Here is a 27,423-nt window from a genome sequence, read left to right as displayed (position 1 = left end):
TTAATATAATATAAATTCAAATATAATATGCAGCATGTGCAATATTGATATTGTTCACTCTCTCTTTTTGCTGCAGGTGGTTATAATAATACATGTATTTCTATCATGTTGACAATATTTATGTCAGAAACACTGCCATTTATTGTGAAAGATTTGCTATGAAATCGGATGTACTTTTACTGTTTCTGTATGGATTTTGTTTTTAAGTTCTGGATTTAAACATATTTTTGTGGATTCATTGTATATTAAAATCAAAGCTGAAAGGTAATGTTTATAATTCCTTCTGACCAAAGTCCATCCCAAGAACGTTAAAATCCCAAAGTTATAAAATCAAAACACCTTTTCCGTCAAGCACTTGTTTAATGAGGCGTAACAAAATAATGAGCACGCATACGCATTATGTAAATAGGCGGAGTCCATTAAATCAGCATATTTAACGTATAAATTTAATACATACAGTTGAGTTACAGCACTGTATAGTAAATATTTCGACAAAATTTAAACAAAATAGAGCGATTTCATCGGCAGAGAAACTTTGGCAAACTGTAAGTAACAATATAACAATAAATAAACGTAAATTTCTTGAAGATCTACAAGCGGATCTTACTTATCATGTAGATTCTAGAATCTATGGTGGCATATTTCTGCCACCAGATAACCATAATTATAACTTACTAGTTAATTAAGAGGTTAACTAGTTACGTTACTAGTTAACTAACATATATATATATACTACATGTAGTAGTTGAAATATATCCGGTACGATCCCTGGGTTGAGAGGAAAACCACTGGGCCATTGCTTTCATTTTTTTACCATTTTGTGGTTGATAATAATATCATTAATATGTTAATATTATGCATGTGCAATGCAAACATTAAATATAAATATTAATTGTTTATATAATATAGGCCTAGCCATCGCCTGCTCAACGCACACCTTTAGCACGATGTGCACACAAACTTTGAAAAAATCAAGGTAAGTGGCTTTAATCACCATTAAGTGGCTTTAATCAATGGTGATGTCTACATTAAATTTCTGTAAGTCATTTTCTAAAATCAACACCGAATTTCGACATGGCAGAAGTTAAACGAAATACCCTGTCTTGCGAGCCTATACAATTCAATGTGTACCCTGTCTTGCAATTACAAGCACATGTTACATGTTACTTCCGATCACTGTGTCTTTCTTGGGGGGGCCTATATATTTTAACTTGAACCTTTCTTGAGAAAAGAAGAAGCATACTTATTTATAATACTGAGTTGTTATAGTGTATTTATTTTCTCAGCTCAATAGGATGTATTTTGAGAGTAGGCGGGCCGGTCGGATCTATAGGAGCGTAACTTCTGCTCATCCTAGCGGGTGGATGACGGGGGAGAATTTCACGACCTATATCAAACATTTTGCTTCGCATGCAAAACCTTCCCTTGAGAAAAAAGTTTTATTGTTATTAGATAACCACGATTCTCATATCAGTATTGAGACACTAAACTTCGCAAAGTCAAACGGTATTGTAATGTAATCGTTCCCTCCACATTTGCAGCCATAAATTGCAACCACTTGACAGATCGGGTACGTCAATGAAACTCAAGATGCGTGGATGCGCAATCACCCAGGAAGCACTATGACAATTTACGATATTCCTGGACAGGTCAAAACAGCATGGCCTTTAGCTGCAAAGCCTACCAATATCATGAGTGGCTTTCAAGTGTCTGGTGTCTATCCTTTTGATGTCAATGTATTTGGAGAGACCGAATATGCTCCTTGTAGTGTTATAGATAGACCTTTTCTAGACGAAACATTGAATGCACCTACTGTCTCGCCTACTCATGCCGTGTGCACCTAAGGAACTCTCCATAATACACTTCCGTATAATACGAATCGGTGGCAATCCTGGGACGAAATAAATCGTTTTATGAATGAAAATGGCAGAGAAGTTTTTCCTGTTGCGAGTGATGGACACTGTCTATTGCACGCCGTTGAAAAGTGCATTGCCTTTGAAGGGGTAGGTCAAGCAACACATGAGGAACTGTGCGAAGGACTTGTCAATGAAGTAAAAAACCACATTGACTATTATGACGACTTCACGACCGACAACCAGGACGCCATTTCAGACATTTTGAATTACGTATATGACAAAAAATACAACACAAATACTGTTGATATGGTTTTGTCGGCTTTTTGCAACCTGCTTGGTGTGTCGGCCATTGTGTACAGATTCGGGGACGATGGTATGAGCATTCATGGAATGGGTCCTGGAAGACCAGGTGTCGTGTTTAACGGCGATATCCATTTAGCTTTGAAGGGAGACGGTGTAAATGCGCATTACAATGCCCTCAGACTCATTGACGACGGAACGGCAGAATCGACAGAAACATTTACTGCCGAGCCTTTATTTACACCTGAAACAATTCGACCACATCCCAAAGCACCACCGCGTAAATCTTCAAAAGGTCGCTCTAAAAAGAAATCGGCCATTCTTACAGACACTCCTGAAAAGAAAAGAATTGAAGGGGAAATACTTGTAAGAAGTCAGAAAAAGAAGAGCCTTCCTACGAAGAAAAAGAGCCTTCCAAAGAAAAAAGGAATCAAAAGGAAGAGTAAAAATGATACCTCTGAAGAGGAGGAATGGTTCTGTTAAGTTTGCTCAGAGCCTTATTCTAATAGTCTGCCACGCGAAAAATGGATCCGATGTTTCGGCTGTAGGGAATGGGCTCATCAGGAATGCACAGGACTGAATAAAACGCAGACATACATTTGTCAGAATTGCGAATCCGATGATGACTTGTATATTTAAACACATAGCATAGTGTCTAACCGTCATTCTGACGTATTCAAGATAAATTGACTAGCATAAAACTGAGCTTGAAACTTTTCATTTTATGAACGGAGATTATTTGATTTGTGTGACTGTTGTTAATGTTTTAAGTTTTGAAAATTCATTTGAGCTATCAAATTGTATAGGAATTGTGCAAAATACTAATAGATCTATCTAATATGTAGCACCCAAATAATTTATATGATTGAAATACTAATTTTGAGAGCTATTAATCTTACTGTATCATCTTGCCCCGAGCACGGGGCAAGATGATACACTCGACCGGCCTTATTAAATAGATTATTTCTCGTATCTAAATAAGTTATTTCGAAATGTGCTTACTTAAAACAAAAGCCAATATATGGATGTATATTATTATGCAACAAAGAAAAAAACTCTCCAATAGATAAAGAGAGAGAAGGCAAAAAGTTAAAAAGTGGATCATCTTGCCCCGGTCTCCCCTACAGTGCAAAAATTTGACTCAAAACAACGTACAATTTGATATGAATGAGTGTTAGTTTAATACTGTATTTTATTGAACGATTTGAATAAAATAATAATATGCGAGCCTCTGGCGAGCATGATATCATTTTATTCAACAAGTTCAATATAAGATAAGATAAGATATAGTTTATTATCGTGACATATGCATAAATGACATAGATACATAATATACAGATGAAAGAAAAGGCACCCGGCCCTTTGGGCCTATATGTCACCGGGAAATCAATGATGTCATTATTTACATAATTCAACAAAGTTACTTCTTTTATACATAGGATGATCTGAAGTACATGTACAAAATACTGGTAATATATTTTCTTACGTTATCAACAACTAATTAGTTACTATGTAAAGGTACTTTGAGCGACATATTACAATTATTGTGCTTATTATTATACATATATAATTTAGGCGACATATTACAAATATTGTAATTATCATAATACATATATATATATATACATTATTCAAGTATATAGCATTATATACATTTAAATTTCATATACAACACTCGTTACTGAGAAGATTGGGATTTGGAAAACAATTTACTTTTGAAAGTTTATATCACTTAGCGTTAGTTATTGAGAGGAAAACCACTTAATTTGTTAATTAACTAACTCTAGTTAGTTATATGGTTATCTGGTGGCAGAAATATGCCGCCATAAGAATCTATATAAATTAGATCTAGTTCTATAAATATATTAGAATTTAGCCAAACTAAAATAAAGTTACTGTAGACATGATAAAAAAATTAAAGAGAAGATGAAATAAAATCTAAAAATAAATGTTATCGGCCAATTTCCGCGCAATAAAGTACATATACAATGACGTCACTCACTTTAAACACTGTGACGTCACATTATTTGTTTGTATTTTAGTGAACGGTTTTTCCTCTTAACATCTCCGGAGTCGTCCTTTCAAACAGCTGCGCTTCTCCCGGACCGTATCGGTCATATTGTTATAGCTAGTGGTTAGGAAAGGTGAGATTGTTCAAACTTAATTATGCATTTTTTATTCTTATGAGTTTAAATAGTTTACTGAGTTTCAACTGCCTACAATGTTGGTGTGTATCCTTACGGGTGGCCATGAAGGCATTCATGAGTCGTTACCTTAAGCATTTTACATTGCTAGTTGGATGCAGTATATTTTCTGTTTACCTTTTGCATATGCATTAAATTTACTTATAGATCTATGTTTTAAAAATATCCAACTGTTTTCTTTCTTAACAAACGTTTGTTGAGACTTTCTGACCACAGGGACTCGGCACAGTGACAGTGTTTGGTCTAGAAAAAAATACTGTTAAACTACATGTATTATATATACAGTACAGTACAGTAGATCTATATCGCTATTTTTTTCGAGAATTACTTTTTACACTAGATTCTACTGTAACATAAATGTGTATGTCAGAACCACAGGGACTCGGCACAGTGTTTGGATAGTGTAATTACTTTTTACACTTTCCCAAAAGTGTGCCAAGTCCCTGTGTTTCTGACATACTCATTTAGGGTGTTGACTCAAGGACAGGGACGAATTTAGAGCATCAGGCGAGTCACGATATATCTGTTAACTAAGATAAATAAATTTCAACTTGTAAAAGTTAGAATCTACTTCATTGCATATGTTAGATTTCTTCAATGATATGTATAATTAAACAATGACATGAAAATAGGGCAATATAAATCCAGGTTCCACAAGCTTACTGTATCATGATATGGGGTGGTAGATCATGTAGGATTTTTTCTTTCATAATTTAAGAAAGGTGAATGAGGTTAGAACTTGAACTGATCAGATTATTTTATCAGATATTATTTTTGTCTGCCTAGATCAGTCTATCATTCGGACAATAAATAGTCACTGATACAACCAGTCAACGATATTAACGCCTAGGCCTATATTCAATAAGAATATGACATTGTATCGGAATTCCGAGCCTGTAGGTATAATGCTTACTCTGAAAATCCGTGGTTTGAGTTTATGACTGCATTTGCTAAATAATATTATAATATTGTTTGTTGTAATGGATGTCTAAAATTGAAGAAGAAATGAGCCGCGTCATGACAAAACCAACGTAATGCGTTTCCGACAAGCATGGATCCAGACCAGCCTGCGCATCCGCGCAGTCTGATCAGGATCCATGCTGTTCGCTATCAGTTTCACTACTTGTAATAGAGTTGGTAAGTAATCAGACTGTGCGGATGCGTGGTCTGGATCCATGCTGGTCGCAAACGCACTATGTTTGTTTTGTCGTGACGCGGCCTAAATGGTCAACATGGGTCCACTTTGCTTTTCACGATTTAAGGAGCTCCACTGAGGTTAAAATGCCTAAAACATATTTTTTACATCAAAAAATGAATATCAAGTGAAGCAAATCAACAAAGGATAAAATTCTACAAAGGATAATAAAGTAACAAATTCAAAATCAAATTTAAAATTGATAATTACTAGTACAGTCTAGTGCAATTTTAATTTAGTACATAATATCAACGTGTGTGCGTGCGTGTGTGTGTTTTATTTCCTTGCAATTTAATTTCTTATTTTCTTCTTTCTATTCTAAAAATCACGTCATTCGAAAAAAAGAGAAAGGATGTGAATATCATCTTTAAACTGTGAGGAAAAAATGCAGTTAAATAACTTTAATTACTGTTTTCATTTTATAAGAATCACTATACTGTATACTGTATTGTGTAACGTGCACCATCAAAATTACTGGTCTCCGGTTTTGGGTACTGTAATTGCTTTCGTTGCAGATTGGCTTGCAACAAACTTAAGTTCCGGTCCAATGATTTTTGTCAGAGTAATGGCTCTTTAATGATTTTTATTTTTAATTTTGTCCGGACTACTCCTCTAATACCACAAATGCATTTTCATGAAACTTTAAAGAATTGATTTGTAGCTTAAGAACTCGCGCATAATACACGGATTTTCCGGCTGAACGGTTTTTTGCCGAGTTATGGCCCTTCAATAAAAGTGTTTTTTTTGTGTTGCCAGGTACACATAAACTTCTTTGGACTACTCCTTAGAAACTACTGGTGCAATTTCATCCAAACTTTACAGGAATGACCATTGATACCATTACCAAGTCAAGTTGTGCATAATATCAGCACCTTCCGGTTCAATGATTTTGTCAGAGTTATGGCCCTTTAATGATTTTTTATAATTAAAGTTTGTCTGGACTACTCCTATTATACCACTATGACGAATGCAATTTCAAAATTTCCACAAAACTACAGGATTTACCGGTAGCTCATGTACTTGCACATATTACATGGATTTTATGTTTGAATGGATTTTATGTTTTGAGTAATGGAGTTTCTTCTGTGTGTGTGTGGCAAGCTTGTCTGGACTCCTCCTCAGACTACTGGTGCAATTTCATCCAAACTTTACAGGAATGATCATTACCAAGCCTATATAGGTGTTCACATCATTGGCATATTGTTGTTTCATGATTCGTGTCAGAGTTCTGGCCCTTTAATGATTCTTATTTTCAAAATTTGTCCAGACTACTCCTCTTATAGCACTTATGAAGCTTTACTTGCGCATAGTACACGAGTTTTCCGGGTGAATGATTTTGAGCTGAGTTATGGCCCTTGAATAAAAACGTGATTTGCCCTGTTAATTAATTTTGTGTCTCCTGCTACACAGAAGCTGCAACATACAATTGGCTATCATGACTAATAATGCGACACATGTGATCACATATCGCTCTTTTATATATAGGATCAGTTTTTTGTGTTTGTCCAACTGGATCCAGTTGTTCAATACATTGATAAAATCAATAAGCACTGGCTAAAGTATGTCTGTTGGATAAATTATGTTGCTCAAAAGTTATATAACGGATAAAATAATGCGTAATCCAGTGGTTAACATTAACCAGTCTATGACCACCGGGTAATGCCCTGATCATTCGGACAGTTGAAATCATTAAAATATTTTTGATATTAGAAAATTTCCCATGAATTTCATATGATTAAATTGAAACATTTCTAAAAATATGCCTTTGGGACCTTTTTTTTAAATTCAGTTTGTTTTGTTTGCAAAATTCAATTAAACAATCATAATTTTCTTATTTTTCAACAAAACATATTACTCATGTTCTTAGTTTAGAACATAAACCATCTAACGAAAGCGGGTTTTATTCAATTCAAAAAAGGGGGAAAAAAGAGTTGTTTTTGATTTTGTGTGTGTGTGTCTTGGGGAAAATAGACCTATCTATACTACAAAGCTTTTTGTTTCATTAAGCACAAAACTTATTATTATTTGGGAACTTCCTGATTCTTCAACTTAAACAATAAATCGGCCATTTTGTTTTCTAAATCGCTAACTATCCTTGCCATCCCAGCACCCCCCCCCCCCCCCACACACACACACATGTCCCGATTTACAGAATAACTTGCAAGAAGAAATGCTTAGCCTTTTTTCTGGCCAAGTAAAATTGGATTCGGGCAAGTTGAAATACCATGTTGTCTGCTAGAAAAGGCAAGTTCTTAAAAAAAAAATGTGAACACTGCATGGCGTGCATGCTAACAATGCAGCCCTGTTGCATTGTGGTGCTTAAACACTGGATAAACAATAAGTAGGAACGATACTGAATTGAGCAGAATAATTCAAATTGTGAAGTGTATATTATATGAGAAGAGGTGGGAGTTTGTTAATATACGTGCACTGTTTAGCTATCAGTTTAGATACCAAATTAAATACCGGAAAGATTGCATGTTACGTCATCTTAAACTCAAACTTCTAACTTGATTTAGACATTCGCCTAAAGATAATACAATGAGTATACTTTTTGACATAAAACACTTTTTGACATAAAACATGTTAAACTGCTTTTAGATTAGTTAATTATTTAACGTAAAGACTTTCAGCTCATATGCTTGCGAAATTTCGTTAAAGATCGCCATTTTACGTTCTGTGAACCCAAACTGCTGCTGGAAAAAAATTATATAATCATATATGGATTGATCATTCCAGAACAATTTTCAAAATGTAGTTTCTCAATTTAGTGTAGACTTTGTTTTCTATTCACATCTTGTAGGTGTTTTCTGGTATTTTATTGTTTGTGATTGTTCGTTGTTTAATATTTGTATACCATCTAGAGTGGCAGTGACAATCTCCTACACAGTGATCTCCCCTTATCAGTACAATCTGCCAAGGGAGGTAATCACTGTTAGGAGTTTTGGGCAATGATATCTAAGACACCGTACCATAATATTATGTAAAAAAACAAAAACACTTTTCACTGGGAGCTTCATATGAGTTTACATGTTCACCATAGACTTAAATGTGAAGAAAATCCTATGCTACCACCCCATGTAAAAGGGAAAAAATCAAAGGTTTTTGTTTATAAAGTTAACTTCTTTGGTATATGATTTTCAAAACTGACACATGTACAAGTAAGCCTTAATGTTGCCTATATTTCAGATAAAGACTAAGTGAGTAAATGTCAGAATTTGTTCATCGGGAAATGAATTTAAAACAAATAAAGCTATTCATTTTTATGGATTTTTGTTAAATAACTTTCGTTAGTTTCATCGATCGATCGATCGATCGAGAGAGAGAGAGAGAGGGAGAGAGAAAGGGGGAGGGAGAGAGAGAGAAGAGAGAGAGAGGGAGAGAGAAAGGGAGAGGGAGAGAGAGAGAAGAGGAAGAGGGAGAGAGAGAAGAGAGAGAGAGGAGTGGTTATGGAAAGGGGTGATAGTATTTTGGAAACCTCCTCGCTGTCTAGTCTATGGTTGAATATGTTTATTTTCATATGAAAGATCCGGTGATAGTCTGTATCGGCTTGCGGTTGAAAGAGCATGCTGTGCTGTGGAAAAGCGTAAGTATACATGTATATAGTGTTTAATTCTTTTTTTCCACTCAGAAAAAATGTATAGAGGATATTCAAGTTTTTTTTCTATAAATACAAGATTTATTTTCATCCAGTGGTATGAAAATAAATATTTCATGAGTGGCGGTAGCCGCGAGTGATATATTATAATTTTCATACCACAAGATGACCCGACCACTTTCCTTAATTCACCCATTATACACAAAATTAAAGGAGAATCTTTAGAATTGTAAGGTCAAAAAGTAATAAACAGAAAATTCAAGCTAGCCTAGCGGCTCGGGTTATATTTCCAAACAACCGTTTATATTATTAGGGTCATATAACCTGTCTTAATCGTTGACTAATAATATTGTGTACATGAATAACTTTCATCTGAATTTCATGCGGTTGCAAAGGTCGGGCGTTATGTGATTTTTGCATGATTTTAATCGAACAGTCGCTGTATTTTTTTCGGTAGAATCGGTAATTTAGATAACTTTGTATGTTTAAACATTAAATACAAATAGTCTATGATAATTTAAATAAATAGATTCTTACGATAAAAACGCGAAGACTTGTGAATAAAACGAGAACGTGGCAAGTTGACCGTCATTCAAATATTTGGCAATGCTTCTGTCGTCTGCACAAAAGTTACGTTAAGATTTATAACTCTGTCTGTTCTCTTACTGACAGATCATAGTATTCTTTCCCTTGCAATGTAAAATTCGATCATTTATGAGGTTTAAAAGTATCTAATATTACGTTATATTTACTACACAATCTACATGTATTATGTTTTATATATAATAAAATGTAAACGGATTTATAAATGTTTTGTTAAGTGGACACAAGTAGTCCAAAGATATCTCGGTGTTAAACCAATACAAGTACAATTATATCGATTGATTTAACATTTCATTCTTTGTGTATTGGAAGTCGTTACCAACAAAATCGTGTATGTTTATTTAGCAAACAAGTTTGAAACATTTTACCAGGATATTGTTTGGAATAGTAAATAATTAGTGAAAATCGTTCAGAAAAGCACGTTTTCTTTCGGAAAAAAAAATTAGCAATTGAAAAGTGTGCACTAAACTGACTAGCCAATCAAATCAAGGTTTACAGTCACGCGCTTACTTGGTAACCACTAACAATCGAGAATAGTGTTTTATAGTTCGGCTCACATCCAGGTTTTTACAATATGTACAGAGGCTACGTAACCCAGCTCGATTCACAGTCGACGCAGAGTCAGCAACAAGTACAGAGCTCACAACCCAGCGGCAACAATATGGCTGATGACGAACAACAGTGGAGAAAACAATGGGTATCTAAGAAGACTGAAGAACTTTGGGCGGCTCTGGAGAAAGGTGGTTCAAAATCTCTTTTAAAGCAGCATTTGACAAAGGATGTTTATGAAAAGCTGAAGGACAAGAATACGGATTTGGGAGGAACACTTGCACAATGTATGAGTTCAGGTAAGAACATTACATTTATTTATTTTTGCAAATAGAATTTTATCTTTTTTTTCACCGGTAACCTAGGCTTAAATTATTTATGTGTTTGCAGTATAGTGTATTGACATTTAAATCGTTTGTCCTTTTGCGACCTCTAAGTGTCTAATATTTAGATATGTGATATCGAATGCAAATTTGATGTAACAAAATCAGTTGTTCGAATTCAATACTAAATCTATCGATTTGAATCTATTGAAATATCTTTTTAAGTTAATTTTTAAAACTGGTAAACTTCTATATGTTTATTTCAAAAGATACATTGATTTTAAAGCAATCCATTATCCACAAATATTTTATAATAAATGACTACTATTTGCATACAGGGATACGTAATTTATGGATTACGCAATATATTGTCCTTTGTCAATTGAATAACTGCAATTTTTTATAACGTTTAATCTTTAGTTAACATTGAAATTGGTATAACTTGATTATTCACTAATCAATTCTTGAGAACAATCAAGTAGGCTATAAACTCGTTCTTCACATGTTAAGCTTTTTGATACGTTTTATAGGAAAAGTGAACTCAATGCGTGTTATGTTTATCGTCTGCCGCACAGAAATTTTGACGTGTATTGGAATTCAATGTAAGGATATGGCATTTCCCCTGGAAATGAATTAAGTATATTCTATTTCCAGTCTCTATTGTACCGCTCCTATAGCAACCGATACAGCACTTAGAAATAGATTTTTGTTCACCTATATATCCAACAGCTGAAATAAACTAAGCTCAATATGAGAGGATGCATGTAGACATCATATAATTTCACCTTTAATGTTTGTTTCCGCGTCCTTGTAAGACCGCAATGAGTAATGTTATATACATGTATTGTGTTGAAATATTCGCATAACGCATATAGCAGGGATGGTTTCAATGATAAATGAACAGTAATTTGACCTTTGTTTGACGGACGCTCAAACAAGATGTCGCTCAACTCGATCACTGGAAATCCGTATAATTCTTCATGCCTCGTTGGTAAACATGTAGCGTCCTTTTTCCTTTAGAAAAAAAATGTGTAAACTAAAAGTGTAATGGTGAATTTGACCTCTATGATGTACTGTTGCAATGTTCACATACACTGGCGTATTAATGAATACAGACTTTAATGTACATATGAACAATAAATCTGTCGGAAACATTGAATATAATTTATTAAATCAACGGGAAAGAAGCCGTTTAAAAGCTATGCTAATTTATGTCCCGAGTTATTTTAATGAACATTTAAATTTGCAATGTATGCATAATTATAACATTGTGAGATTAAGCGTTTCTAAATCTGTTATCTATTTAAAACCGGAATTTGTCATTTTGTTATCCGCCACATGTATATACTGTTAAGGTCATTTCAATGTTGCGATATCCAATTGCATGCGTTGATTTATATTCGTAAATAGTTAATGAGTGTAGGTCTTTACCACAAGATCTTTCAATGTCACATTGAAAATATTAAATATCGCCTGATCAAATTATTGACTTAACACAATGACAATGGTTGTCGGTCTATACTTGAATGAAGTATAATCTCGGTCATAATTCATAAAACATTATGATTAAATCTGTAATAAGTTATATGTATGAGCCTATATTATATGCAAAACAGCCCAGATTAACTGGTTTTATCTTGATAAGCTTTGCCATCTATTAAAGATTTGTGCCTATAGGATAAAGTCGAGTAAATTGATTAGTTCACAGCAGAATAAAAACCCTCTGTATACCTGTTTAAACGTTTAACTGTACATCAAATCTACGCGGAACATACCTGATTTTTTCACTCTGACGTTCAACGTGGATTTTTGCCAAAAAGATCTTTACAGAATTCGCTTAACAAAATGATATATTGACCTTGTAATAATAGCATATTCCATTCTTTCTATTTGCCCTGTTAATGACCCAAGTAAGGGAATTCTTTATGGTTTGGTAACCTTATATCATTGATTTTCAAGTTTGAATAGAACGTGAAAATTTCTTTCTTGGCTTCGGAAGATGTCGATATTTCTGAACGACTTTCAACCATCGCACGTATTAATATTAACTATTTGTTGGTATTTCGGATTCATTAAAAAATATTGATATGTTTTGTCTTTAGAATAATGTTTCTTAAACCGGTACCTATAGTAAAATTAATGTTGAATTTTCCTGTTGTAAGCAAATTATCGTCTACCCCCGCTGCGCCTTGTGGGTTTTAGCCCGATAACAAGAATGTTAACGAGACAAAACGTTTCCATTATAAATGTTGTCACATTAACATTGTGCTATTGTCGTAATACATGAATAGTATGTTTAAAGCTTTTGGATCTTTTCCAAATAAATGTACACATGTCGTCTGACATTTGCGCGCCAAAATATTTTTTATTGTCATATGACGCAACTCCTTTAAGATTTATCGTGCATGCCATGATGATGGAGACTTTTTGTGCTTTCTGGAGGCCTTGCGATCCTTATATACATAAAAGCATCTCAGAACAACGTTACAATTATACGCAATGATTACAGTCCAACCAAACTAACTGTATTTACCGTCTATGAATAAAAATCTTTATTTTAAAATTATTGTCTACTCTCAATTTCAGGAGCCCTTCATCCGGGGAGCAAGGTCGGTATTTATGCCTGCGATCCCTCTGCATACACATCAGCCGGATACAAGGAGTTGTTTGACAAGGTCATTCAACACTACCACACCGGCAAGGCCGACGGAAACGTGAAACATCCCCAGCCTAGCTTCGGAACTGACGCTGAGATTGATAGTCTTGGAGATCTTGACCCCACTGGTTATTTCGTCAAGTCGACTCGTGTCCGTGTTGCCAGGAGTCACAAAGGCATGCCATTCCCTCCAGCTGCCAAAAAAGAGGTATTTCAATTTTTTTATTTGCGTATAAATTGATTTGCTGGCAGCAAAGTGTGAAGTCAAATTACTTCTTTTTTCGTCAAGTCGACTCGTGTCCGTGTTGCCAGGAGTCACAAAGGCATGCCATTCCCTCCAGCTGCCAAAAAAGAGGTATTTCAATTTTTGGCTGTAACCAAACACATGTACATTGTTTTTCTGCAGTTTTGTTTACATTCTTATAATAACTAATAATACAAAATGGTATGAACTATTCATTACTTATATAAAAAAAAAACAATGTACAGTGTATTTAGACAAAATTTTGCTAGATGTTTTCAAGTATGAGAAATCGGTTGTACGGAGTTTGATCAGCAGGAAATACGAACAGTTAAAGTAAAAATAAGTTAAAATGTACATTTCATAGTACATTGTATATGTATTGTTAAATACTCTTGTACATTTTGTCATTTGCAACAATTAATATTTTGGTATCAAGCGTCAAAAACTGATATTAGAATGTTACATCAATATTTTAGGACTTTGAAAAGATGGAGAAACTTGCTTGTGAGGGTTTGTCCACTTTGACTGGAGAGCTGGCCGGAACTTACTACCCCCTACGTGGAATGGACAAGGCCGTGCAGCAGAAGATGATTGAAGATCACTTCCTGTTCAGAGCAGACGACTCGTAAGATATAATATAGTCTGAAGTTTTCTATAGCAAGCATTTGGCAATAATACACATAATTGACATTTAATGAATGAAGTAATATCATATGAAAATGTTTGCTTTGAATATAAGGCATTCTTTGAAAATAAAAATCATTAAAAATAGTAACATTTAGAGGTAAAAGAAGAAACTTAAGATGGGTCTAAATTTAAACTATTTGACAATCAAAACTTACAATATGGCAAAATTTGAAAGTTTAAATGGTTCATTTATATGTAAAAAATAGCTTTTAAACGAAAGCAAGCATTTAAGGAGTAATATATAAACTCAAAACTGTTTGTTTTCAGCGTTCTGGGTGATGCTGGCGGATACAGTTGCTGGGATACCGGAAGAGGTATCTTCCATAACAAGGACAAGACCTTCCTTACATGGTTGAACGAGGAAGATCACTTCCGTTTCATCTCTATGCAAATGGGCGGAAATCTAGGACAAGTCTACAAAAGACTTGTATCAGTACGTTTTTATGTCACGCATGTATGCCCTAAGGGATTATGTTAGACTAAAAATAACTGCTGCATAAATTAACATCATTTAAGTGTAAGACTGATATAGAAATAGACCATACAGTAAAATGATATGATATTCACCTGTCTAAAATACCATGTCTTAAAAAATCTCAGACATAAAGATAGAGTATAACTTTTATTTTTTATATCCATAGATAATCCTGGTCTTTATAATTATATAACTAAACTTTCATTTTAGGCTATTAAACATATCGAGACCAAGATGGAATTTGCCAAAGCCGACGGTCTTGGTTACCTGACCTTCTGTCCAACAAATCTTGGAACAACCATGAGAGCTAGTGTACATGTACGTGTACCCATGCTCAGCAAGGATCCAAAGGTCCTTAATGACATCTGTGCCAAATACAACCTTCAACCCAGAGGTATGCATGCTTCCATTAGGTTACAGTTGTGTTTCAGTTGCACATTACACACGTTACATATTTATATAAAAATAAATAAGTACTGACTTACAGCGCCAGTTAGTGTTAAGGCCAATTTGGCCCGACTGTAAATGTATTAATTTTTCCTCATTTCTAAACAATTTTTCTCCTCAAAATTTAATAAAATAAAAAAAAATATGGTAAACAAGATCAACGAGGAAAGGTGGCGTTCATTTAACGCAACCCCCACACGACCCAGCAACAAGGAAACCTGTTAAATGTTTTGGAGTGATTAACACTGAGGAAAACAGTATGGATATATGCAGGGTTATCCTAGGTTTCCTGAGATTGAATAGTAAAAATATTGTTTCAAATCTTGCTGTTTTTTTTATTTTTTTCCCAAATTGCCCCCAAATTGCCGAAAACGACGCATTTTGCATTTTCCGACGCATTTTGCATTTTCCGTATATGATGGGCATTGCCAAGTTTCTCAAAAGGAAAAAAACAACCCTTCTATCTTTTCTGAAAAATGTAACTCGATTAGTATGTGTTCAATACATGCAAAAGTATGTAATTTGCACTAACATATTGCTATTATTATTATAAATGTTTCATTCGTTTAAAGGTGTCCATGGTGAGCACTCTGAGAGTAAGGGAGGTGTGTACGACATCTCAAACAAGCGCCGTCTAGGTCTCACTGAATGGGACGCCGTCAATGAAATGAAGAATGGTGTACTAGAAATCATTAAAGGTAGCTATTGTTTGCCTAGGTATTTATATTCCCTGAGTTTTATCTGGTCGTTTTTTTTCTCTTTTTGATAAGAGCAGATATTAAAGAAATATCAATGGCTCTAGACTTAACTTCAGTGCACATTGAATGTCTGGATAAACATAAAACTTTATATTATCAAGGTAGAGATAAAAGCGACCTTGATCAATATTTCAGTATAAATGTTCATATGAGTCATATAAGATATTATGCATTAATTGTACATGCAAACGAGATATTTTTAGATGATATTAGGATTAATTAACGTTGTATCTAAATTGTCAATGCATGCTTCATTAACAATGTGTTTTCAAATTCGCGTGCTATTCCAACTTCACCTGTTCTGCATGTTTCCATTTGGTTAGAGGCCAACTTATTTTTATTCTGAATCTATAAATTGTCTTTTTTTTTAAATATAAATTGTTGATACCTCATTTTTTAATTTTTCTATGTACCATATTGCATATTCCTATAACGTGGCCAAATTATATTTTTTTCATTTGTTATGCAAATCCATTGCCAGCAGAACTTTAATCTATGAAAATTCTGCCAAAAATTGAAATACAGTGTCACCTCCACAAAGCGACCCTCTAGAGCATTTACCTCTTAACCACAGTTTCAGTTCTTCCCAAAATAAGATTTTGTAATAAATTTAACCTCCCTATAAAAACACCTCTTGGCAACAACTAAAATCTTAATCTCAGAAAAGTATTGCTTTGTCGGGGTTGTACTGTATTATTTTTTTCGATTTTTTTTAAACATTGATGCAGTTACATATATTTATATTGGACAAATTATTGTTTACAAACATACTTTGATTCCCGTATATTTTGTGTTTAGCTGAAGCCGCTCTTACTTGGACACCAAAGCCACTGAGCGAATTGTACGAAACTATCAGCAAGAGTGACTCCCCGTCTCTCATGAAGAAGTACCTGACTAAAGAAGTATACGAGAAGTACAAGAACACAAAAACATCCCTCGGTGGAACACTTGCTCACTGCATCAACTCAGGTTCGTTCTTTCAACTATATCAGTTAAAATGGTAGATGTATTCTAGGCGTAATGAGGGTCCATCCGCCCTTTCAAGCACGGAGTGTATGGACCTCGGGCATGTCACAATTCATGTCTATCAACCATGAGGTGTCTGGTGACCTGTACATTTTGAATCAATAATTCACTGAATGATACTAAATATGTATGCAAGTCGATTTTGTGATGATACTTTTTTGAGGTATGGGAGGCCAATTAAAATGTTTCATTGCTAACTTCACAGATAATGAAATTGCTGCAAATGAAAAGTACAGAGATTTATCATGATGGAATAAAATATCACGCACTTATTGATGTTATAGATTAACGAAAAATTTTCATAGTTTTCTTTTCTAATTAAATAATAAAAACATTCTTGTTTCAGGCTGTTTACATCTTGGCAGCAAAGTAGGTATCTATGCCTGCGACCCTGAAGCCTACACAGTATTTGAAGATATATTTAACAATGTAATCAAAGAATATCACAAAGTTGACAAAATTAATCATCCAGTACCAACATTTGGTACGGAGGACCAGATGTCCAAGCTTGAAAATATTGATCCCGACGGTAACATGGTCCTCTCAACCCGTATACGTGTGGCCAGAAGTCATACAAAGTACGCATTCCCACCGGCTTGTACGTCAGAGGTGAGTTCACGTTTATTAACAATTTTTGCCCAATTATGTAAGTCAGTAATTTTTCTCACTTTATTGGGAAAACGCCTTAGCCTTTTTGATTTGAGAAACTATCGGTAAAATCGCTTTTGGAAGTGTAAAAGTCGTTTGGAAGAGACCGTTAAAAGTGAAAAATCACTGACAGTAAACGTTTAGATCTTATAAGGATAAACGGGAGTGAATGATCTGAACTCTTGCACTACATCAAATGGAATATAAACAGGCCATTTTAATTCTTATATTGTAGAATACTTTTGATAAGAATTAGACAGGAAATCTGTTAATTGAATGAAAATTATTAACGAGTGTTTATATTTTATTACTTCTTCAACATTAGGACTTGGAAAACATGGCCGATGACACAGTTAAAGCTCTGAATACACTGACTGGAGAACTTGCCGGTAAATACTATCCTCTTGCTACCATGAGTGAAGGTGACAAAAAACAATTGGTTGAGGACCATTTCCTCTTCAGAGATGACGACGAGTAAGTTTATAGCAAATTTGATTATGTATAAAACCAATACTCTGCTTATAATAGTTTTGTCCCGTTTCTTGTTGTTGGTTCTATTTATTTATGATTGGTAACAATGGATTCATTTACTCATTGTATGCTCTACTTACTTTTTGTTGGCCGCATTATCTGAAGGTTTCCCTCTATTTGCTTATTGTTACCGCTGCGAAATTGTTACACTCACTGTATATATTTCTACACTTATTTATTGAGCCGTGTCATGACAAAACCAACATAATGGGTTTGCGACCAGCATGGATCCAGACCAGCCTGCGCATCCGCGCAGTCTGATCAGGATCCATGCTGTTCGCTTACCAACCCTATTACAAGTAAAGAAACTGATAGCGAACAGCATGGATCCTGATCAGACTGCGCGGATGCGCAGGCTGGTCTGGATCCATGCTGGTCGCAAACGCACTATGTTGGTTTTGTCGTGACGCGGCTCATATATAAAAAATCAAGCGTATAAAGAAAGGTAGAATGCAAGATAATTATATTTTACAAAAAGCAAAGTGTTTATGCTACATATAGGTCTTCACTTTGGTAAACTTTTTGCCTACAAGTTGGTATTTCTAATACTACATAGAGGATATTTGTTTAGTTCAGTGTAAGATCAGAATGGTGTTCACAAGGTGAAATATATATTCGATCTTACACTAAACTAAACAAATTTTCTTTTTATTACATGCAAAGAAACGTTTTAAAAAGACATTAAATCTAATACTGAATGAAAAGCGCGCCAAATGATAATACAACTTGACGTCATTTACGACGTCAAGTCATTAAGTTGGTACCCAGTACTGTGCACGCTGGTATTTCACTGAAACAACGTAAGGGGCATAAATTCAAAACAGTGAAATTATCAAAGTGGTAATTTCACTGTTTCAAACAGTGAAATTACCAGTTTTATATCACTGATATATTTCTATAAACCACCGAAAAGCATGTAATAATACAGAGAATTGGTTGAAACTTAACACACGTATATGAGAGCACAAAAGGAGGTCACCGTCCAATGCCATAAATCAAACTGTTGATTTTGACAGAACCATGGCCCTTTATGAATTTTGTAAATTCTTCATTATTCAAGCTCTTGTTTTACTACCAAGCACTGAGAATAGTCGAGCTCACTTTCTTACAGACAGCTCTTGTTACTGAAAGTGCTCAGAAGTTTGATTATAGGAGAAAACAATAGGATGCGCAAGTTTCTTATTTTCAGAACTTCACCATTCTAATTGTCTGATTTTTTATGATCTTCGTTAAGAGATATCCTTATGATTGCATTGTATATTTTCGGAGATTGTTGGCAAACTAATACAGTCAAGTGGAGTCCACTTGTGGTTTTTATCAGTATAAAATTTGAATTGTCGCCAGATCTTTATTATTCTTGGGGGGATTTCAAAACGATTTAATTTGATCTTAATTTGGCATTGAGATTAACGGTGAAAGAATTAACAACATTTATTTATGTAGTCCTGCATACTTTATTTTTTCTATATTGGATTGTAAATAACCTTGCACAGCACAGACGTACGTACATTAATATGCTGACATAGAATTCTCCATCTTTAATTAAAATATTCATCGATATTTTACAGAAACATTTAAGTTTTCTTATGTATTGTATGTTTTTCAATCATAAATGTACACGTGACGTTAAATGTTACCTCTGCGTTATCTTACATCATCATATATATAAAATAGTACACGCAGAAAGAAAAACTGAAGTACATGTATTTGCAAACACGTTCGTGCTTTCAGGCATTTTATTACTGTAATTTAGCGTTATAATTAATACAAATAATAATGAAATGTATACATGTATCACGTGTCGCTTAATTGCCTTGTTTCATACCTGTACTACTCGATTTTATTTCTTATCACAAAATGTATTTTCTCCAGGGATGCTCTACCAAAGCCTTGAACTTAGCTACTAACAGTGCAATAATATACCCTGCCAATGTTTAGACATTAGGCTTGTCGCGTCGTTAAGTGATGTTGGTATTTTTTGGTGAATAGTTTCTTTGATTAAATGATTATCTGAACAGAGTATAAGATTTTGCTGACGTAGGCGGGAATCTAGATTACATCGTTTAAACCAAGTCGGCTATTACCTGACAATAAATGTGCATATGTATTCATTTATACAATTATAAAGGAATCTTATTTTCCGACAAGGTTTATATTGACGGGCAATATGCTTTGACACTTCAACATCGGTACACCTCGTGAATAATCGTTAATAGTCTTACAATCACCGATGTTTTTAGTAACTTTATCCTTTCATAAAATTAAGCATTTTGATAAACTCCTTTTTAAAACATTTAACATGCCATGCGCTGTCAAAGAAAGTAAATATCAATTGGAAATTCGTGCGTTGATATGAAAAACTTTTTAAGTTAGTCAAGTTTGTATTTTTACACGACATAACGTTTGATCAAGACTTTCTTTTTCTGTTAAGAAAGACATAATAAAGCTTAGTATGCGTAACGGTCGATTGCTTAACTCGGGTGTCGTCTTGCACCTGACCATGAATGAGTCGTCTGTACATACAAGTCATGCCGGTCATTCGTTATATGACTTTTATCTGTGTTGGTCCTACCTTTAAAATACATTAATTATAAAATCGATTTATAATTTACGCTTGTCGTGCAAAATAAATTAATGGTGGTTATTTTACCTGTGCTAGGCAGATATTAAAGTAAAACTGCGTTTTCTTTGAGATTAGAGGTGATCTTGTTACTAGCGAAGTTATATATTCTCTAAAATAATTGTTACACTGCCAAAGTATAACCTTGAAGCATTGTATAGTAAGATAGGAAAATAATTTCAGGTGAATTGCTGCTTTGGTGTTATTTACGGAAACATTGTATATGATTTATGATTTTTTTTCTTCCGTTTTTCTTTCTTTGAGAAACATTTTACATACCAGATAAATAAAGTAAACTTTTAGAGGTAATTTAGCATCGGTGGACTATGGTAACTGAATTAAAGTATCCGGGAACCTTCGGGTCTTGCAGAATTATAAAAAAACATATATAAAAAATCCTACATTTTCTATTTTTCAGCGTTTTGAGAGACGCTGGCGGCTACAAGTACTGGGACACCGGTCGTGGTATCTACCATAACAAGGACAAGACCTTCTTGACCTGGGTTAACGAGGAGGACCATCTTCGTTTGATCTCTATGCAGAAAGGTGGCGATTTGGGAGGTGTATACAGACGTCTGGTCAAGGTATAACAACTGTGTTTCTTTAATAAAATAATCATCTTGAATTTCAAGAAAGAGTGACTAAATGATTAATCCACTTTTCGAGAATACCTTAACCGAATTTTGAAAAGTAAACTAGTGTATATACATATATATTCACATCTTGTCTTATTTCATTACTATAATATAAGTTATAAGGAATTCGTATAGCTAATATGATAGAAATATAACTTATAATATCTGACGGGTTCATTCACCTTCTAATAAGAGAAAACCTGTCTGGCAAGGATTTTAAATCAGTATTCATTTTTGCTGTGTTCACATGTCGCTGATAATTACAGCAACAGTATAGCACAGAAACTTGTTTGTTATACCTCTGTCATAACGGATCTGTTGCAGGAATTCTGACAAAATATATTCCATCTTTCCTCCTACACTTCCGAAGTTAATATTCTGTAGTTTGAAAACAGGTAGTTTGTAGCTGGGTTCTGGTAAATATTGTTTAGTACAGGGAAAATATTACAATACCTGGTACTCATCACAGGTAAATTCACATGTGTAGCTGATAAAAAACGGTTGTTTAATTCAGCAAAGCTAAAGTAGTGGTACTTTTTGTTTTACAGACCAGATTGTACTGTTAGTAAAATTTAACATTGAATGTTAATGTACAACACTTATTAAAGCTTGTAATACACCACAACCGTACAATTGATTTATTTGATTTGATTTGATTGATTGATTGATTAATCCTCATCATTTTATTTCTTCCAGTTAATATATACAACATGTACAATTATTTCTTTAACAGTATTAAGGTCAGTTACGATATGTAAGGATATGTGGTGTTTTGATTCAAAGTTTGTCCATAAAATGTCTTGTCCGAAAACGAAGAAGACACGAACTGATCCATGGATATTACTTTTGTACCGACAGCACAAAACCATTGTTAGAAATCATAGTCTGCTGGTATAATGAAATCTACATATATAATAGCAATGTTGTACTAATCAATTTTCCAGGCCATCGGTGAGTTAGAGAAAAAACTGACATTTGCTAAAAGGGACGGCTATGGCTACCTTACATTCTGTCCATCCAATCTGGGAACCACCCTTAGAGCTAGCGTACACATGAAGATACCAAATGTATCTAAACAACCAAACTTCAAAGAGGAGTGTGAAAAATACAACATTCAACCAAGAGGTGAGTACTGTTTTTTGTATAAACTTAAAACGTTTGTTTATTACTTTTAGAATGATAATATGCATGTGATTTTTATCATTTTCGTTTAACAACAGTTGTAAATGCTGTGTGCAGCTATAAATAAGAAGTAACAAAAATACACGATGTTGTAAAGCTTGTTAAACAGTTGTTTTGCAATTTTTGTCGAATTATATATCCAGTTTGCTCAGTTATTGTGGAAATGTATTTTTGTTTCTGAACTTGGGGAGTTTGGTTTCGAAACGGCCAGTAGTAGAACTTAATGCTGTCTTGTTAGGTGCTCGGGAAAATAGGTCCGGTAAATACCGGGAATATGATGGCAAATAGGCTGTATATTTACCGGAAGTCAATGTGAAAACAATCCGCCTACGACCGAAAACACATATGATACCAGTCACTTTATGTATTTTTTGTACACATTTCAACGGCATGAATTCTGTTTCCAGGTATTCATGGCGAGCACTCTGAGAGTGAGGGAGGCGTATACGATCTGTCAAACAAGCGCCGACTTGGTCTGACTGAATACGATGCCGTGAGGGAAATGTTGAATGGCGTTTTGAAATTGAAGGCATGGGAAATTGAACTTGCTGGAGGAAAGAAATAAAATGTGTCCTTAATAGACATTGTATTAATCGTGTGACCAAGATACTAAGACAATTTCATTAAAAAATGTGTTTAGACTTATGTTCTTTCAACTTTAACAAAACTAGAACTTGACATCAAAATACGTCCGTTTATATTAATGGATAATTTGTTTGATTTATTATGCATTCATTGAAAAATTATGCAAGTGACTATTTATTATACAGAACAGAGACTAGGATTTTTTTACCAATTCCCATAAAGTGTCAATATTTGTGTTTAGCCTAGATTTCCCGAGTCGGACTTTATAATGTTTGCCTGAGTTATAACTAACTACTCTTTAAACGGTTGTTATGTAGCTTTCTTTGTGCTAGTTATACAATACGTTATTGTAAGGGGTTATCTGTGATTTTGTTGATTTACCTATTTATTTTTTTTCCATTTGTGACCTAAGAACCAAAGAATAAAAGGAGCAAAAACTAAAACTGGTGTTATTTTCTTGTACCACTTTATCATTCACCAAGTCAGGATATGTAAAACGCTGTTTAAAGCGGTGTTAGATCACCATAACTCACTGGTTTTCATTCTTACTTCACCTTTCAAATTGGTGTCGAGCGGTGCAGTATTGCGTATGCAAAACACGGATTAAATAATATGCCATTTTATTTAAAGTTGAGTAACGGACCCATTTATTTGTCAATATCTTTTATCAATATTCAAATACTGAATTCAAACCTTACAAAAGATTACGAAAAAGAGAAACTTGGTACAGATCAAAACGATTTACTGACATTGCTATAAAAAACTTGAGAAAATATGAAAAGATTGTAATAACAGAAACATCTTTAAGCCTTTAGGTTTATGGAAAATTCACAAGGTCTGTCTAAAACTCCATAAATTTTTTTCTTTAAATAACAATCTTGTGACTTTTGTCTTTATACCCGCATTGGTATAGATAAATCCTGTATTTATACAAAAAAAAGTTAATTATATACTTTTCTCCTTTTTTACCTTAATATTCTTAAGACTTCTTTAATTTTGTGTATATAGGCTTAACTAAGAAGACAGAAGTCCGGTAAGATACTGAAAAAATGTTCCACTGAAGTGAAAATATAAAAAATAAAAATGCACTTTTTATTTCATCAATCTTTCTCAATTTTACTTTTATAAGTACAAAAAAAACCAGATAAATCACTTCCTCGATTTTGAGCCGAGAATGATGGGGAAATTTTATATCGGATCAACATTCTGGCTGTAAAGCTATCAACCAGGCAGCACTGTATCACATTACTATTTAAACCAACAGATAAAAAGTTTATCCAATCTAGTCATTGGTAATCGATCACCAGTAAGTATATATGTAAGTAGAATTATTTTCAGAAACAAGATGCCCGACTTCAATTGTTTAAAGGTATTGAAAGAGATTATAAGAATCTTACACCGACTGCCGGTACAGACTTGAATATCTAGCTCCAGGGTAACTGTTTACAGCGGTAACGAGGCTCTGCTGAGTTTCCGCTAAACAGTTACCCGAGAGCTAGATATTCCCGTCTGTACCAACAGCCGGTGTTTGATTCTTTTTCTTGCATATTGGGTCAATTATTTTCGGAACAGAAATTATGAAAACTGATATTCTCATTACGCACCTTTTTCTTATAGTAGCGTATGAACATACAACTTCATTCATAACGGAAAAATGGCGTCATCCTAAGAACGCGATTCATTCATAAAATTCGCGCGTCAATGACGTCATTTAAAGCACTCGACTTGTCTTACATTTGGGGGTGTAAGACTAATTGATTAAGTTCCTCACTGAATTTAATTTCACGAGTTAAATACCTGAATAAATTTATATTATACGAGCCTCTGGCTAGTATAGTAGTGTATATATACTATTAGTTAAATGAAAAAAGATTTTTGACAGGTTATATATGGCCCTTTATAATACTGCACGTGTGTAACGTCGCTATTTTTCTCTAAAAGATGATGTTTGCAGCATTATAAATTCGTTATAAAGATTGTTGACAGGTTATATGGCCGTATATAAACGGCTGTTTGCAATATAAAGATCCGTTTTATATAGGGCCATATAACCTGTCAACAATCTTTATAACTAATAATATAAACGGATGTTTGTATATATAGCCCTAACTGCTAAATGACAACAACAAGAACAAAAACACACACCTAAAAAAACACGATCGACAGCAGCTGTGTTTATAATTTATATAAACATCACGATTAACCAATGAAAAGCGTCGTTACAAACGTGAGGCATAATATTTTTTATTGAAAACGAATTTGTTTAACTTAGTATACATTGTTGAGTGCAACGCTGTTCAAAATATATTTGACGAGAACACAGCTGTTAAACCTATATTGGATGAGGCGGTAGCGCCAGTCAGGGACTTCAGATTCTGTTATGTGAGGAATTTAGTTAGGTTGCAGGTCGGTGTTTCTACTCGCTTGAGGGGCACTTTTTTAACGTCTCCCTCCATCAGTAAAGCTGGAAAGTCGCAATTTAGTCGCCATATGGCCTTTACTGTGTCGGTGTAGCTTAAAAACAAACGAAACAATCATACAAAATCACACCAATAATTAAGGGGAAAAGCACATTAAATAAGAGAAAACACTCAAAATCATTTGTTTTTGTATCAAAGAAACAATTATTACTTCGAGTTAAATATGGATTTGATATCAAGATTTAGATAGAGAACAATATAGATTTGATATGGAATTTTTGGACTCGAAAATTTTTTTATGTGTGCAATTTTTCTCACACCTTATAAAATACAACAAATGAACTTTCAGTGTTTGTACCACGTGATGTTCCTATAAAAATGGATCCAGTCTATTCTTCAGCGTCCATCAAATCCCTATAAATCGGATATTATATCATACGCCATATAGCCTCGGTTTCAATGTCAGAGTCCAAATGTCTATATCAAATGCATATCACGCTCTACCTGGCCTTCATTTCATTTCCACAGTTCAGCAATCAATATTAGTTCCTAGTACCTCGTCGGATATAGGTTTAACAGCTGTGAACTAGTCCAATAGAAATCAGTATTGTACTCAACAATGTATAATCACTTCATAATATCACATACCCAAAATATATGCACATTAAACAGTCCAAAAGAAACTTTCTTTATGCCACAGAAACGAAAACCTTTGCCTTCTTAAAAAAAGGGCAACCATGAGATTTATAACATTTAGATAATGCAGTTTAATCGCAAATTGTGTTCATTACCTGAAGAAATAATCGCTGAATGAGAAAATATTTGTCATAATAGTAGCAAAATGTAAACAAAGTAGTATTTTGGTTACCTTACAAAATACTTAATCACTAAAAACTGTACTTATTACTGAAAAGTAACAGAAGCAAAAAACGGTTCAGGTAATAAGACAATGAGAAATGTTTTGGAAACTATAATAATTATGATATAAAAAATAAAAAGCTTTTGAGAAATAAGAATAAAATCATTTTAGGGCATAATAAGCCTTCAAGCTTGGCAATGGAAAGGTTGTGTAATGTTTATTGTAATGTTTATGATGTCACTTCCGTGTTATATCGTTTTGACGAAGTCGCAAAACAGCTTAGATGTTTCATAACTTAGCAAAATCTTCAGAAAAAGCAAAAAAAAAAAAAAAAAAAGCAAACTGTGTTTAGAATAATCTCTCTGTTAACCGCGAGCTAAAACCACGTAATTAAATTAATTCAAGTAAACAGTGTGATCTGTTGGCTAAACTTGGTCATAAGCAAATTAATATAACCGCAAACATTCTGAGAATTGGGGATATAGTTATCAGGACAAGTGACATTGTGAGCATCAATGTCCTCATTCTGTCAGACATGTCCGCATCAATATATTCCAATCACTTCTTGCAGCTTGATAAAGTTAACGTTTTACATCAGATATATCCCCAGTCGTGAACAATATGCGAAATTACATTTAAAGACCAAACAAGACCTCCTTGTCTTGTCATAACATAATTATTATACATTATATGTCATTTTGAAAAAAAATCAAACGTTTTGTGGTAAATTTTTGTGGTAAATTTTAAGAATAAAGCCTACCGTATCCGTTGTAATTTGTGCATGAAAATAATTTCCATCCAACATAAGTTCGTGACAGGTCTCTAAAAAGAAAGAGCGCAGCGAGAAAACATGTGCTATAATATTTGACCTTCTTAGGCTTAACAGTATGAACTTTTTTGCACGTGCTGTAATTCTTCAACTATAACAAATGTTGACGAACGTCTAGACTAAAATGTAGCTATGGCAACCATTAAGGTACTTCTTAAGATGGCTTTTCATAATTTTGAGATTTTCCCCGTTT

At 34.0% G+C, this 27,423-nt stretch overlaps 1 protein-coding gene across 3 annotated transcripts; it reads left to right on the top strand.

Annotated features, from left to right (window-relative positions):
* The first annotated feature begins 4,146 nt into the window (after nt 1-4,146).
* On the top strand, nt 4,147-23,565 carry LOC132741145 (arginine kinase Oct f 2-like). 3 transcript variants are annotated; one of them, XM_060729239.1, is made up of 14 exons: nt 4,178-4,300; nt 9,083-9,141; nt 10,339-10,604; nt 13,215-13,492; nt 14,005-14,153; nt 14,483-14,648; nt 14,901-15,084; nt 15,710-15,835; nt 16,694-16,864; nt 17,268-17,530; nt 17,895-18,043; nt 21,139-21,304; nt 22,300-22,480; nt 22,945-23,565. In XM_060729239.1, exons 2-14 carry the CDS (start codon nt 9,122-9,124, stop codon nt 23,100-23,102), a joined length of 2,277 nt encoding a protein of 758 aa, XP_060585222.1. In that variant the 5' UTR covers nt 4,178-4,300; nt 9,083-9,121; the 3' UTR covers nt 23,103-23,565. The 3 variants fall into 3 exon arrangements, with proteins under 3 accessions (XP_060585223.1, XP_060585222.1, XP_060585224.1); XM_060729240.1 differs by lacking the exon at nt 9,083-9,141 and having other exon boundaries at nt 4,147-4,300; XM_060729241.1 differs by lacking the exons at nt 4,178-4,300; nt 9,083-9,141; nt 10,339-10,604; nt 13,215-13,492 and adding an exon at nt 13,559-13,639.
* Nucleotides 23,566-27,423: the final 3,858 nt, after the last annotated feature.

Source organism: Ruditapes philippinarum, unplaced genomic scaffold (genome assembly GCF_026571515.1).
Source record: "Ruditapes philippinarum isolate M1 unplaced genomic scaffold, ASM2657151v2 ctg1884_1_1_1_1, whole genome shotgun sequence".
Classification (NCBI taxonomy): domain Eukaryota; kingdom Metazoa; phylum Mollusca; class Bivalvia; order Venerida; family Veneridae; genus Ruditapes; species Ruditapes philippinarum.
Note: the sequence above shows the minus strand (reverse complement) of the source record. Positions and strands in the feature narration are given on the sequence as shown.

Bases quoted from the DNA above. Each gene is read 5' to 3' on its own strand.
- LOC132741145 (XM_060729239.1), top strand. From the start codon at position 9,122: ATGCTGTGCTGTGGAAAAGC. The intron at 16,865-17,267 runs GTTCGTTCTTTC...TTCTTGTTTCAG, and splicing joins TGCTCACTGCATCAACTCAG to GCTGTTTACATCTTGGCAGC. The intron at 18,044-21,138 runs GTAAGTTTATAG...TCTATTTTTCAG, and splicing joins CTCTTCAGAGATGACGACGA to CGTTTTGAGAGACGCTGGCG.